General features: G+C 48.9%; 1 protein-coding gene across 1 annotated transcript in view; it reads left to right on the top strand.

Moving 5' to 3' along the window:
• Window positions 1–14,828, top strand: part of LOC146063088 (extracellular calcium-sensing receptor-like) — a 39,992-nt gene that overhangs the window by 21,326 nt on the left and 3,838 nt on the right. The window contains exon 5 of the mRNA XM_083175101.1: window positions 1,407–1,530. Coding sequence (XP_083031227.1) covers window positions 1,407–1,530 — 124 coding nt within the window. The remainder of the gene's footprint in view (window positions 1–1,406; window positions 1,531–14,828) is intronic.

Raw genomic sequence — 14,828 nt, 5'->3', positions numbered from 1 at the left:
GACAGTGCATAAGGCACCGGCTGAGTATGGTCGCTATGGGGGAAATTTACTAAAGGAAATTTGTAAAACATAGGTGTATTTGTATCCAGAAATACACTTATTTTTGACATTTACTATCCCGAAAATACGGCAATTCCTATTCGTATTGATAGCCCATCAATACGACTACGAATTGCCATATTTTCGGGCTAAAAAATGTCAAAAAATGAGTGTATTTCTGGATACAAATACACCTATTTTTTTACAAATTTTCTTTAGTAAATTTCCCCCTATGTGTCACTGGACAGTGCATAAAGCACCGGCTGAGTATGGCTGCTATGTGTCACTGGACAGTGGATAAAGCATTGGCTCAGTATGGCTGCTATGTGTCACTGGACAGTGGATAAGTCCCCAGTTGAGTATGGACGCTATGTGTCTCTGGACAGTGGATAAAGCACCAGCTGAGTATGGCTGCTATGTGTCACTGGACAGTGCATAAGGCACCGGCTGAGTATGGCCACTATGTGTCACTGGACAGTGCATAAGGCACGGGCTGAGTATGGTCGCTATGTGTCACTGGACAGTGCATAAAGCACCGGCTGAGTATGGCTGCTATGTGTCACTGGACAGTGGATAAAGCATTGGCTCAGTATGGCTGCTATGTGTCACTGGACAGTGGATAAGTCCCCAGTTGAGTATGGACGCTATGTGTCTCTGGACAGTGGATAAGGCCCCAGTTGAGTATGGACGCTATGTGTCTCTGGGCAGTGCATAAGACACCAGCTGAGTATGTCCTACTATGTGTCAATGGTCAGTACATAAGGCACCAGCTGAATATGGCCACTATGTGTCACTGGACAGTGCATAAGGCACCGGCTGAGTATGGGCACTATTTGTCACTGGACAGTGGATAAGGCACCGGTTGAATATGGCCACTATGTGTCACTGGACAGTGCATAAAGCACCAGCTGAGTATGGCTGCTATGTGTCACTGGACAGTGGATAAGGCACCGGCTGAGCATGGATGCTATGTGTCACTGGACAGTGCATAAAGCACCAGCTGAGTATGGCTGCTATGTGTCACTGGACAGTGCATAAGGCACCGGCTGAGTATGGCCACTATGTGTCACTGGACAGTGGATAAGGCACCGGTTGAGTATGGCCACTATGTGTCACTGGACAGTGCATAAAGCACCAGCTGAGTATGGCTGCTATGTGTCACTGGACAGTGGATTAGGCACCGGCTGAGTATGGACGCTATATGTCACTGGAAAGTGCACAAGGATGCTTAATAGACATCACCTTAAGGGTATAAGGCACAGCTCCATTTTGTGTATTGAGGACATAAAAACATAGCTGTCACCACAAATCAATGCACTCTTTCTTCTTGTCAGTTCAATGATCCTGGATTTACCTCTGTGTTACAGGTGCCAGTATCTGTCTGCAGTAACCACTGCCCTCCTGGGCACAGAAGAGCCCCTCAAACACGGAAACCCATCTGCTGCTATGACTGTATTGCTTGTTCTGCTGGTGAGGTGGCCAATGGCACAGGTGGGAGGGATTACTTAATATGTGCTTACTATGGATGGCAGCAGTTTTATACATTAGGATAAATTCTATTGTAAAAAGAAACAAGAGGCTGAAATTTGGTGGGATATTCGCCTGAGATGTAACAATGAAATTATTCTCTAAGTGTTTCACTACATGATGGTGGCCAGTGGCGGCTCCAGAGGTGGGGTATAGCAGTCCAATATTTAAATAAGGGAGCCACCTCAACTTCCCATGAGTCCTGGCCGGTGATGTTTGGCATTTTGGGGTGGCACCTTTGTATGAATTATTAGACTTCTCGACAGTCACAACTATGGATCTCTGGAGCCACCACTGATGGTGACTTCTAGAAAATACTATATTTACTCCTAGAAGTCTATAAACACTCTTCACATATGTGGTATCCAAGAGCAAAATGACCCACAATAATATTATTTTGACTTTTACAATCTACCAGTGCATCAATGCACAAAAATCTCAATCAAAGATGGATCTTTATAATATAGTCCCAAGCAGTGGTGGATCCACCCAGGGCCCCCACACATCAGGAGGGTGGGTAGCAGGCAGCGGGGTCAGGGCAGCGCTACCTTGGGGTCCAGGCAGCGTGGGGCGGGCAGGAGGTCTCTGCGGAAGCTGGACAGTCAGCGGCAGGGTCTAGTTCCCATCCGCCGCAGAGACCCTGCCACTGCCCATCCACCGCAGCGTGGGAAGCATTGCAGCAGTGCTGGGGGATAAATGCTGTGTTTTCCCACTCACCTGCCAGCCCCACATCTCCCCACTGCCCTGCTCTCTTGTCACACTGTCTCCAGGGGGACCTACCCCGCTCTCCCCACCTGACCACCCCATGTCCCAGGTGCCATGAAGAGGCCATGTCCATGCAGCAGCTCCGACTCCGATGGGCAAAGAGAACTACTCCGATGAGTGCTGGGGGGGAGGGGAGAGGAATTGAGGGGGTGAGAGGGGTGCCCCCACAATTTTGTTGTCCAGGGCCCCCACAGACCTTAATCCGGCCCTGGTCACAGGGACTTCAAACATCAATAAAAGTTGAACAGTTAGACAATGAGAACCTGGCAGGACACTTAGCAATACCATTATAGAAACTCAACACCTAATCTGCAGGAAGTAATCTAGCATTTACCTTTTCCCCCCTTTGTAGATTGTCCCTATTTCTATTAGGGATGTGCACCGGCCACGTGTTTTGGGTTCTGATTACCTTCAGGTTTTGGGTTCTAATGGGTTTTGCCAAAACACCCCCTAAACATTTTGTGTTTGGATTTTTGGGGTTTTGGGTTCTGATTTTTTTTTTTTAAAGCATAAGCATAGTATTCCTCCTACGTTATTATTGACCTCAATAGCATTCATCTCCACTCATTTCCAGTCTATTCTGAACACCTCACAATATTGTTTTTAGCCCAAAAGGTTGCACCGAAGTAGCTGGATAACTATGCTAAGCCACACAAGTGGGCGGCACAAACACTAGACTGATACGGCACACTTAGCATCACCCCTGGACTGATATGGCACACAGCATCACCCCTGGACTAATATAGCACACTTAATAGCACCCCTGGACTGATACGGGACACTGGGCAGCACAGCTGGACTGATATGGCACACTTAACACCCCTTGCAGGTTAAGGGAAAAAAACAACCTTTTTTATTTATATAATGTCCCCCACAGTAGTCCCATATAACAGCCCCCTTTAGTAGTAGCCTTAGTAATGCCCCCTTAGTAGCTGTAACCGGAACAGTTTTCCACTTAGTAGTTCCCCTTTTGTAGATGTACAAAAGTTCCTGCACCATTAGTTCCCGCTTAGTAAATGTACCTTTAGATTCCCGACTTTTACAGTTGTCCCCCTTGAGCAGCCCCACTCAGTTTATGCAGCCTCTATTTGGTCCCCCATTAGTTGCCCCTCCTTATATATAGTATATCCCCCCACACTGTTTTTTGTCCCCTATAGGTTTTTCTTCTGTGCAGACAGCACGGCCACATCCGTGCTGTCTGACTTCTACGTGCAGAATGAAGATGGCGCCGGAGCCGGACCTTTTATAGAGATCCAAATCTGACGCAGGATGATGATGTTTTGGCCTCGATTTGGACTCCTGAAAATGGCGGGACCCGGCGAACTCCTCGGATCCGGCCTCGGATAAGGTTAGTTTGTGGGGGTTCGGAACTCTAGGATCCGAACCCACTTATCCCTAATTTCTATTGATGTTATGTTCCCCTGGTGGTGGATAGTTTTATATTGTTATTCCTACAGAGGATGACAGACAGTGGAAGAGGGTCACAGGGAGAGGCAGATAATGACAAGGAGAAGCAGATGGTGACAGGGAGAGGATTTGGGTGGGAAGAAACTGACAATAAAGCCAGAAGGAATGTATGAAAAGTAGTGAAAGTGGGAGATAGGGAAATGCAGATGCTGACTTTGAGAGGATGACAGGAACAAGAAGAGTATATCAGGGAGAGGGTGAGAAAGTAACTAAGAGTGAATGAAATGGAAAGGTAGAGAGTGTTAGGAAGAGGCAGAGTTTGACAGGCTGAGGTTGAGAGGGAGAGAAAGAGGGTGACAGTGTCACGATACAGCGTGGTTTTCGCCCAGGGATCTGCTACTCAATTGTCCAAGGGCGCCGGTCCTTGCATCAGACCAGTGTAAGGTTGGTGATGTCCAGAGGGAAGTAATCGCTAATTCTGGCTTGTTCCTTGTTGGGTCCGATGGAGTCACTCTGGCTGGCTCACAGGCATGGGTGCAGCCATCTTGAATAATCACATGATATTCTATGACCTGGGATATTCATAACCTCTGCTAATTGGTCACTATCCAATGACAGTTCTCCCTGGGTGCAGCCTTCCTCTCCACTGGGACAATTTCAATTGTTGCTGTCTGTGCTATTCGTGCTACTAAGACGCTACCGGTATCCAGTCATTCTACCACCCATCGCTGTTTGCAACTAACTTGCTATTCCATCTTCAGCGGTACATCTCACCAGTTTGCTGTTAGCTGCTTAGTCACTGTTCAGTGTCCACCTGACCATCCAGTCACTGTAAGCGGTTCCTCTGGTAATCCGGACCCTGAACTTTTACCTGCAGCAACATATTCCAGCATCCCCGGATTCTACCTCCGGCTACATATTCCAGCATCCCCGGATTCTGTCTCGGGCTACATACTCCAGCATCCCCAGATTCTGCCTCCAGCCACATACTCCGTCATCCCCGGTTTCTGCCTCCAGCCACATATTCCGTCATCCCCGGATTCTGGCTCCAGCCACATATTCCAGCATCCCCGGATTCTGCCTCCGGCTACATATTCCAGCATCCCCGGATTCTGTCTCCAGCTACATAATCCGACACCCCGGATTCTGCCTCCAGCTACATATTCCGTCATCCCCGGATTCTGGCTCCAGCCACATATTCCAGCATCCCCGGATTCTGCCTCGGGCTACATATTCCAGCATCCCCGGATTCTGGCTCCAGCCACATATTCCAGCATCCCCAGATTCTACCTCCGGCTACATATTCCAGCATCCCCGGATTCTGGCTCCAGCCACATATTCCAGCATCCCCAGATTCTACCTCCGGCTACATATTCCAGCATCCCCAGATTCTACCTCCAGCTACATATTCCAGCATCCCCGGATTCTGCCTCCAGCCACATATTCCAGCATCCCCGGATTCTGCCTCGGGCTACATATTCCAGCATCCCCGGATTCTACCTCCGGCTACATATTCCAGCATCCCCGGATTCTACCTCGGGCTACATATTCCAGCATCCCCGGATACTGCTTCCAGCCACATATTCTGGCATCACCGGATTCTGCCTCCAGCTACATAATCCGACACCCCGGATACTGCCTCCAGCTACATATTCCAGCATCACCGGATTCTGCCTCCAGCTACATATTCCAGCATCCCCAGATTCTACCTCCGGCTACATATTCCAGCATCCCCGGATACTGCTTCCAGCCACATATTCTGGCATCACCGGATTCTGCCTCCAGCTACATATTCCAGCATCCCCAGATTCTGCCTCCGGCTACATATTCCAGCATCCCCGGATACTGCTTCCAGCCACATATTCTGGCATCACCGGATTCTGCCTCCAGCTACATATTCCAGCATCCCCAGATTCTACCTCCGGCTACATATTCCAGCATCCCCGGATACTGCTTCCAGCCACATATTCTGGCATCACTGAATTCTGCCTCCAGCTACATAATCCAACACCCCGGATTCTGCCTCCAGCCACATACTCCGGCATCCCCGGATTCTGTCTCCAACCACATATTCCAGCATCACCGGATTCTGCCTCCAGCTACATATTCTGGCATCCCCGGATTCTGCCTCCAGCTACATATTCCAACACCCCGGATTCTGCCTCCAGCTACATATTCCAGCATCCCCGGATTCTGCCTCCAGCTACATATTCCAGCATCCCCAGATTCTGCCTCCAGCTACATATTCCGGCATCCCCGGATTCTGTCTCCAACCACATATTCCAGCATCACCGGATTCTGCCTCCAGCTACATATTCCGTTATCCCCAGATTCTGCCTCCAGCTACATAATCCGGCATCCCCAGATTCTGCCTCCAGCTACATATTCCAACACCCCGGATTCTGCCTCCAGCTACATATTCCGGCATCCAAAGATTCTGCTTCCAGCTACATATTCCAGCATCCCCGGATTCTGCCTCCAGCTACATATTCCTTCATCCCCAGATTCTGCCTCCAGCTACATATTCCGGCATCCCCAGATTCTGCCTCCAGCTACATATTCCGTCATCCCCAGCTTCTACCTCCAGCTACATATTCCGGCATCCCCGGATTCTGCCTCCAGCTACATATTCCAGCATCCCCGGCTTCTGCCTCCTGCTACATGTTCCAGCATCCCCGGCTTCTGCCTCCTGCTACATATTCCGTCATCCCCTGCTACATATTCCAGCATCCCCAGATACTGCCTCCAGCTACATATTCCGTCATCCCCGGATTCTGCCTCCGGCTACATATTCCGTCATCCCCAGATTCTGCCTCCTGCTACATATTCCAGCATCCCCGGCTTCTGCCTCCTGCTACATATTCCAGCATCCCCGGCTTCTTCCTCCTGCTACATATTCTGTCATCCCCGGATTCTGCCTCCTCCTACATTTTCCGTCATCCCCAGATTCTGCCGGCTACATATTCCAGCCTCCCCGACTTCTGCCTCCAGCCAAATATTCCAGCATCCCCGGATACTGCCTCAAACTACATATTCTGTCATCCCTGGATTCTGCCTCCGGCTACATATTCCAGCATCCCCGGATACTGTTTCCAGCTACATATTCCGGCATCCCCGGATTCTGCCTCCAGCTACATATTCCGGCATATCCTGGATTCTGCCTCCAGCTACATATTCCGGCATCCCCAGATTCTGTCTCCTGCTACATATTCCGGCATCCCTGGATTCGGCTTCCAGCTACATATTCCGGCATCCCCGGATTCTGCCTCCAGCTACATATTCCGGCATCCCCAGATTCTGTCTCCTGCTACATATTCCGGCATCCCCAGATTCTAATTCCAGCTTCATATTCCTGCATCCCCGGATTCTGCCTCCAGCTACATATTCCAACATCCCTGGATTCGGCTTCCAGCTACATATTCTGGCATCCCCAGATTCTGCCTCAAGCTACATGTTCTGGCTTTCCCGGATACTGCCTCCAGCTACATATTCCGGCATCCCCGGATTCTGCCTCCAGCTACATGTTCTGGCATTCCCGGATTCTGCCTCCAGCTACATGTTCCAATATCCCTGGATTCTGCCTCCAGTCACATATTCCGGCATCCCCGGATTCTGCTTCCAGCTACATATTCCGGCATCCCAGGATTCTGCCTCCAGCCACATATTCCGGCATCCCCTGATTCTGTCTCCTGTCACATATTCCGGCATCCACAGATTCTGCTTCCAGCTGTATATTCTATCCATTTCATATTCAGATCAGGAAGAGGTAGAGGGTGATGGGCAGTGGGTATAATTGAGAGGCAGAAGGTGATGATGAGAGGAAGATGGTCACAAGGAGATAATGACAGGGAGAAGAAGTGGGAGATGGAGGAGATGATAATGTGGAGGGGATAAGAGTGAAGGTGAGTAGCAGTGGGTCAAAAGGAGAGTCAAATAATGACTGGTAGTAGGTGATAGTGTCAAATAAAGAGGGAAAGGCAGATAGTGACAGAATGAAGGTGACAATTTACTTAACTGGGCCCATGGTAGAGCTCCAGTGTGTCAACCGATAGCCAGAAATGGTTGCAAGGGAAGCTGATGATTTTCTTCAGAGAGCAGACAGGCAGTTACAGGCAGATAAAGGTAGGAATCACATGGGACTCAGAGAGCAGACAGGCAGTTACAGACAGATAGAGGTAGGAATCACAAGGGACTCAGAGAGCAGACAGGCAGATACAGACAGATAGATGTAGGAATCACAAGGGACTTGGAGAGCAGACAGGCAGATACAGGCAGATAGAGGTAGGAATCACATGGGACTCGGAGAGCAGACAGGCAGATACAGACAGATAGAGGTAGGAATCACAAGGGACTCAGAGAGCAGACAGGCAGTTACAGGCAGATAGAGGTAGGAATCACATGGGACTCGGAGAGCAGACAGGCAGTTACAGGCAGATAGAGGTAGGAATCACATGGGACTCGGAGAGCAGACAGGCAGTTACAGGCAGATAGAGGTAGGAATCACATGGGACTCGGAGAGCAGACAGGCAGATACAGGCAGATAGAGGTAGGAATCACAAGGGACTCAGAGAGCAGACAGGCAGATACAGGCAGATACAGGCAGATACAGACAGATAGAGGTAGGAATCACAAGTGACTCAGAGAGCAGACAGGCAGATACAGGCAGGTAAAGGTAGGAATCACAAGAGACTCGGAGAGCAGACAGGCAGATACAGGCAGATAGAGGTAGGAATCACATGGGACTCGGAGAGCAGACAGGCAGATACAGGCAGATAGAGGTAGGAATCACAAGAGACTCAGAGAGCAGACAGGCAGATACAGGCAGGTAAAGGTAGGAATCACAAGGGACTCAGAGAGCAGACAGGCAGATACAGGCAGATAGAGGTAGGAATCACAAGAGACTCGGAGAGCAGACAGGCAGATACAGGCAAATAGAGGTAGGAATCACATGGGACTCGGAGAGCAGACAGGCAGTTACAGGCAGATAGAGGTAGGAATCACATGGGACTCGGAGAGCAGACAGGCAGTTACAGGCAGATAGAGGTAGGAATCACAAGAGACTCAGAGAGCAGACAGGCAGATACAGGCAGGTAAAGGTAGGAATCACAAGGGACTCAGAGAGCAGACAGGCAGATACAGGCAGATAGAGGTAGGAATCACAAGGGACTCAGAGAGCAGACAGGCAGATACAGGCAGATAGAGGTGAGAATCACAAGAGACTCAGAGAGCAGACAGGCAGATACAGGCAGGTAAAGGTAGGAATCACAAGGGACTCAGAGAGCAGACAGGCAGATACAGGCAGATAGAGGTAGGAATCACAAGGGACTCAGAGAGCAGACAGGCAGATACAGGCAGATAGAGGTGAGAATCACAAGAGACTCAGAGAGCAGACAGGCAGATACAGGCAGGTAAAGGTAGGAATCACAAGGGACTCAGAGAGCAGACAGGCAGATACAGGCAGATAGAGGTAGGAATCACAAGGGACTCAGAGAGCAGACAGGCAGATACAGGCAGATAGAGGTGAGAATCACAAGAGACTCAGAGAGCAGACAGGCAGATACAGGCAGGTAAAGGTAGGAATCACAAGGGACTCAGAGAGCAGACAGGCAGATACAGGCAGATAGAGGTAGGAATCACAAGGGACAAGAGAGATAATAGGAAAATAATTAGAGAATTAGGTGGGATAGTGGTGCTACTCCTCTCCTCTCTCTGCATACCACCTGTCACACTCTGAACTCTTAGGGGGTATATATACTAAGGTGCCGGTTTATAGATTGTGGAGAGGTTGCTCATATCAACCAATCGAATTTCCCTTCTTATTTACACCTTGTAGAAGATGATAGCTGCAATCTGATTGGTTGCTATGGGCAACATCTCCATTTCTCTAAACTTGCACCTTTGTAAATATACCCCTTATTGTGAGGTTCCTACCACTGAAGTGTACGTCCCAGCTGGGGCAGTGATTACCTCATCGCCCCTAGCTGTCCCCACAGAGTGTTCATCACCTGGCATGGATGTTCCGGTCTATGATTCTTCTCCATGCTCTGAATCTGCTGAGTGTCCTGAATGCTGGAGTTTCCACTAAAACACATGGTATTGGTGTTGCCATCTTGGATGTAGTCAGATGACTCACCAGAACCTATCCGGCACTGTTCCAAGACCAGCTGACTGCATTTTCCAATCATTCCTACTCAGTGCTATAGAGGGGACTTCTGGCAGGACCAGAAAGTCCCTGTACAGCATCACTTCTACCAAGGAGACAACTCAGTGCTGTGCTATCGATCTCTGTGCTCTAACAGCTTCCAGACTTATTTTCTAGTGTAGATCCCCTACCACTAGAGTCAGGTAACCTGTACCAGTGTGCCCTATTCTACAGAGCAGTCCAGTAACCTGTACCAGTGTGCCCTATTCTACAGATCCAGTCTGGTAACCTGTACCAGTGTGCCCTATTCTACAGATCCAGTCTGGTAACCTGTACCAGTGTGCCCTATTCTACAGATCCAGTCTGGTAACCTGTACCAGTGTCCCATATTCTACAGATCCAGTCTGGTAACCTGTATCAGTGTGCCCTATTCTACAGATCAGTCTGGTAACCTATACCAGTGTGCCCTATTCTACAGATCAGTCCAGTAACCTGTACCAGTGTCCCATATTCTACAGATCCAGTCCGGTAACCTGTACCAGTGTGCCCTATTCTACAGATCCAGTCTGGTAACCTGTACCAGTGTGCCCTATTCTACAGATCCAGTCCGGTAACCTGTACCAGTGTGCCCTATTCTACAGATCAGTCCAGTAACCTGTACCAGTGTGCCCTATTCTACAGATCCAGTCTGGTAACCTGTACCAGTGTGCCCTATTCTACAGATCAGTCCAGTAACCTGTACCAGTGTGCCCTATTCTACAAATCCAGTCTGGTAACCTGTACCAGTGTGCCCTATTCTACAGATCCAGTCCGGTAACCTGTACCAGTGTGCCCTATTCTACAGATCATTCCAGTAACCTGTACCAGTGTGCCCTATTCTACAGATCAGTCCAGTAACCTGTACCAGTGTGCCCTATTCTACACAGATCCAGTCCGGTAACCTGTACCAGTATGCCCTATTCTACAGATCAGTCCAGTAACCTGTACCAGTGTGCCCTATTCTACAGATCAGTCCAGTAACCTGTACCAGTGTGCCCTATTCTACAGATCCAGTCTGGTAACCTGTACCAGTGTGCCCTATTCTACAGATCAGTCCAGTAACCTGTACCAGTGTGCCCTATTCTACAGATCCAGTCCAGTAACCTGTACCAGTGTGCCCTATTCTACACAGATCCAGTCCGGTAACCTGTACCAGTGTGCCCTATTCTACAGATCAGTCCAGTAACCTGTACCAGTGTGTCCTATTCTACAGATCAGTCCAGTAACCTGTACCAGTGTGCCCTATTCTACAGATCCAGTCTGGTAACCATTACCAGTGTGCCCTATTCTACACAGATCCAGTCCGGTAACCTATACCAGTGTGCCCTATTCTACAGATCCAGTCTGGTAACCTGTACCAGTGTGCCCTATTCTACAGATCCAGTCTGGTAACCTGTACCAGTGTGCCCTATTCTACAGATCCAGTCCGGTAACCAGTATCAGTGTGCCCTATTCTACAGAGCAGTCTGGTAACCTGTCCCAGTTTGCCCTATTCTACAGATCCAGTCTGGTAACCTGTACCAGTGTGCCCTATTCTATAGATCCAGTCTGGTAACCATTACCAGTGTGCCCTATTCTATAGATCAGTCTGGTAACCTGTACCAGTGTGCCCTATTCTACAGATCAGTCCAGTAACCTGTACCAGTTTGCCCTATTCTACCGATCCAGTCTGGTAACCTGTACCAATGTGCCCTATAATACAGATCCAGTCTGGTAACCATTACCAGCGTGCCCTATTCTACAGATCCAGTCCAGTAACCTGTATCAGTGTGCCCTATTCTACAGATCCAGTCTGGTAACCATTACCAGTGTGCCCTATTCTATAGATCAGTCCAGTAACCTGTACCAGTGTGCCCTCTTCAACAGATCCAGTCTGGTAACCTGTACCAGTGTGCCCTATTCTACAGATCCAGTCTGGTAACCTGTACCAGCGTGCCCTATTCTACAGATCGTTCTGCTAACCTGTACCAATGTGCCCTATTCTACAGATCCAGCCTGGTAACCTGTACCAGTGTGCCCTATTCTACAGATCCAGTATGGAAACCTGTACCAGTTTGCCCTAATCTACAGATCCAGTCTGGTAACCTATACCAGTGTGCCCTATTCTACAGATCAGTCCAGTAAACTGTACCAGTGTGCCCTCTTCAACAGATCCAGTCTGGTAACCTGTACCAGTGTGCCCTATTCTACAGATCCAGTCTGGTAACCTGTACCAGCGTGCCCTATTCTACAGATCGTTCCGCTAACCTGTACCAATGTGCCCTATTCTACAGATCCAGTCTGGTAACCTGTACCAGCGTGCCCTATTCTACAGATCGTTCCGCTAACCTGTACCAATGTGCCCTTTTCTACAGATCCAGTCTGGTAACCTGTACCAGTGTGCCCTATTCTACAGATCCAGTATGGAAACCTGTACCAGTGTGCCCTATTCTACCGATTCAGTCTGATAACCTGTACCGGTGTGCATTATTCTACAGATCCAGTCTGGTAGCCTGTACCAATGTGCCCTATTCTACAGATCCAGTCTGGTAACCAGTACCAGTGTCCCCTATTCTACAGATCCAGTCTGGTAAACTGTACCAGTGTGCCCTATTCTACATATCCAGTCCGGTAACCTGTACCAGTGTGCCCTATTCTACAGATCCAGTCTGGTAACCTGTACCAGTGTGCCCTATTCTACCGATTCAGTCCGGTAACCTGTACCAGTGTGCCCTATTCTACAGATCAGTCCAGTAACCTGTACCAGTGTGTCCTATTCTACAGATCAGTCCAGTAACCTGTACCAGTGTGCCCTATTCTACAGATCCAGTCTGGTAACCTGTACCAGCGTGCCCTATTCTACAGATCATTCCGCTAACCTGTACCAATGTGCCCTATTCTACAGATCCAGTCTGGTAACCTGTACCAGTGTGGCCTATTCTACAGATCCAGTCTGGTAACCTGCACCAGTGTGCCCTATTCTACAGATCCAGTCTGGTAACCTGTACCAGTGTGCCCTATTCTACAGATCTAGTATGGTAACCTGTACAAGTGTGCCCTATTCTACCGATTCAGTCTGGTAACCTGCAACAGTGTGCATTATTCTACAGATCCAGTCTGGTAACCTGTACCAATGTGCCCTATTCTACATATCCAGTCTGGTAACCTGTACCAGTGTCCCCTATTCTACAGATCCAGTCTGGTAACCTGTACCAGTGTGCCCTATTCTACATATCCAGTCCGTTAACCTGTACCAGTGTGCCCTATTCTACAGATCCAGTCTGGTAACCTGTACCAGTGTGCCCTATTCTACCGATTCAGTCCGGTAACCTGTACCAGTGTGCCCTATTCTACAGAGCAGTCTGGTAACCTGTTCCAGTGTGCCCTATTCTAGCGATTCAGTCTGGTAACCTGTACAAGTGATCCCTATTCTACAGATCCAGTCTGGTAACCTGTACCAGTGTGCCCTATTCTGCAGATCCAGTCCGGTAACCTGTACCAGTGTGCCCTATTCTACAGATCCAGTCCGGTAACCTGTACCAGTGTGCCCTATTCTACAGCTCCAGTCTGGTAACCTGTACCAATGTGCCCTATTCTACAGATCCAGTCCGGTAACCTGTACCAGTGTGCCCTATTCTACAGAGCAGTCTGGTAACCTGTACCAGTGTTCCCTATTCTACCGATTCAGGCTGGTAACCTGTACCAGTGTGCCCATTCTACAGATCCAGTCTGGTAACCTGTACCAGTGTGCCCTATTCTACAGATCCAGTCTGGTAACCTGTACCAGTGTGCCCTATTCTACAGATCAGTCCGGTAACCTGTACCAATGTGCCCTATTCTACAGATCCAGTCTGGTAACCTGTGCCAGTGTGCCCTAAGCTACAGATCCAATCTGGTAACCTTTACCAGTGTGCCCTATTCTACAGATCAGTCCAGTAACCTGTACCAGTGTCCCATATTCTACAGATCCAGTCCGGTAACCTGTACCGGTGTGCCCTCTTCAACAGATCCAGTCTGGTAACCTGTACCAGTGTGCCCTATTCTACAGATCCAGTCTGGTAACCTGTACCAGTGTGCCCTATTCTACAGATCCAGTATGGTAACCTGAGCCAGTGTGCCCTATTCTACCGATTTAGTCTGGTAACCTGTACCAGTGTGCATTATTCTACAGATCCAGTCTGGTAACCTGTACCAATGTGCCCTATTCTACAGATCCAGTCTGGTAACCTGTACCAGTGTACCCTATTCTACAGATCCAGTCTGGTAAACTGTACCAGTGTGCCCTATTCTACATATCCAGTCCGGTAACCTGTACCAGTGTGCCCTATTCTACAGATCCAGTCTGTTAACCTGTACCAGTGTGCCCTATTCTACCGATTCAGTCCGGTAACCTGTACCAGTGTGCCCTATTCTACAGAGCAGTCTGGTAACCTGTTCCAGTGTGCCCTATTCTAGCGATTCAGTCTGGTAACCTGTACAAGTGATCCCTATTATATAGATCCAGTCTGGTAACCTGTACCAGTGTGCCCTATTCTGCAGATCCAGTCCGGTAACCTTTACCAGTGTGCCCTATTCTACAGATCCAGTCTGGTAACCTGTACCAGTTTGCCCTATTCTACAGATCCAGTCTGGTACGCTGTACCAGTGTGCCCTATTCTACAGATCCAGTCTGGTGACCTGTACCAATGTGCCCTATTCTACAGATCCAGTCTGGTAACCTGTACCAGTGTATCCTATTCTATAGATCAGTCCGGTAACCTGTACCAGTTTGCCCTATTCTACCGATTCAGTCTGGTAACCTGTACCAGTGTGCCCTATTCTACAGATCCAGTTTTGTAACCTGTACCAGTGTGCCCTATTCTACAGATCCAGTCTGGTAACCTGTACCAGTGTGCCCTATTCTACAGATCCAGTCCGGTAATCTTTACCA

Source organism: Crinia signifera, chromosome 3 (genome assembly GCF_055691185.1).
Source record: "Crinia signifera chromosome 3, ASM5569118v1, whole genome shotgun sequence".
Classification (NCBI taxonomy): domain Eukaryota; kingdom Metazoa; phylum Chordata; class Amphibia; order Anura; family Myobatrachidae; genus Crinia; species Crinia signifera.
Note: the sequence above shows the minus strand (reverse complement) of the source record. Positions and strands in the feature narration are given on the sequence as shown.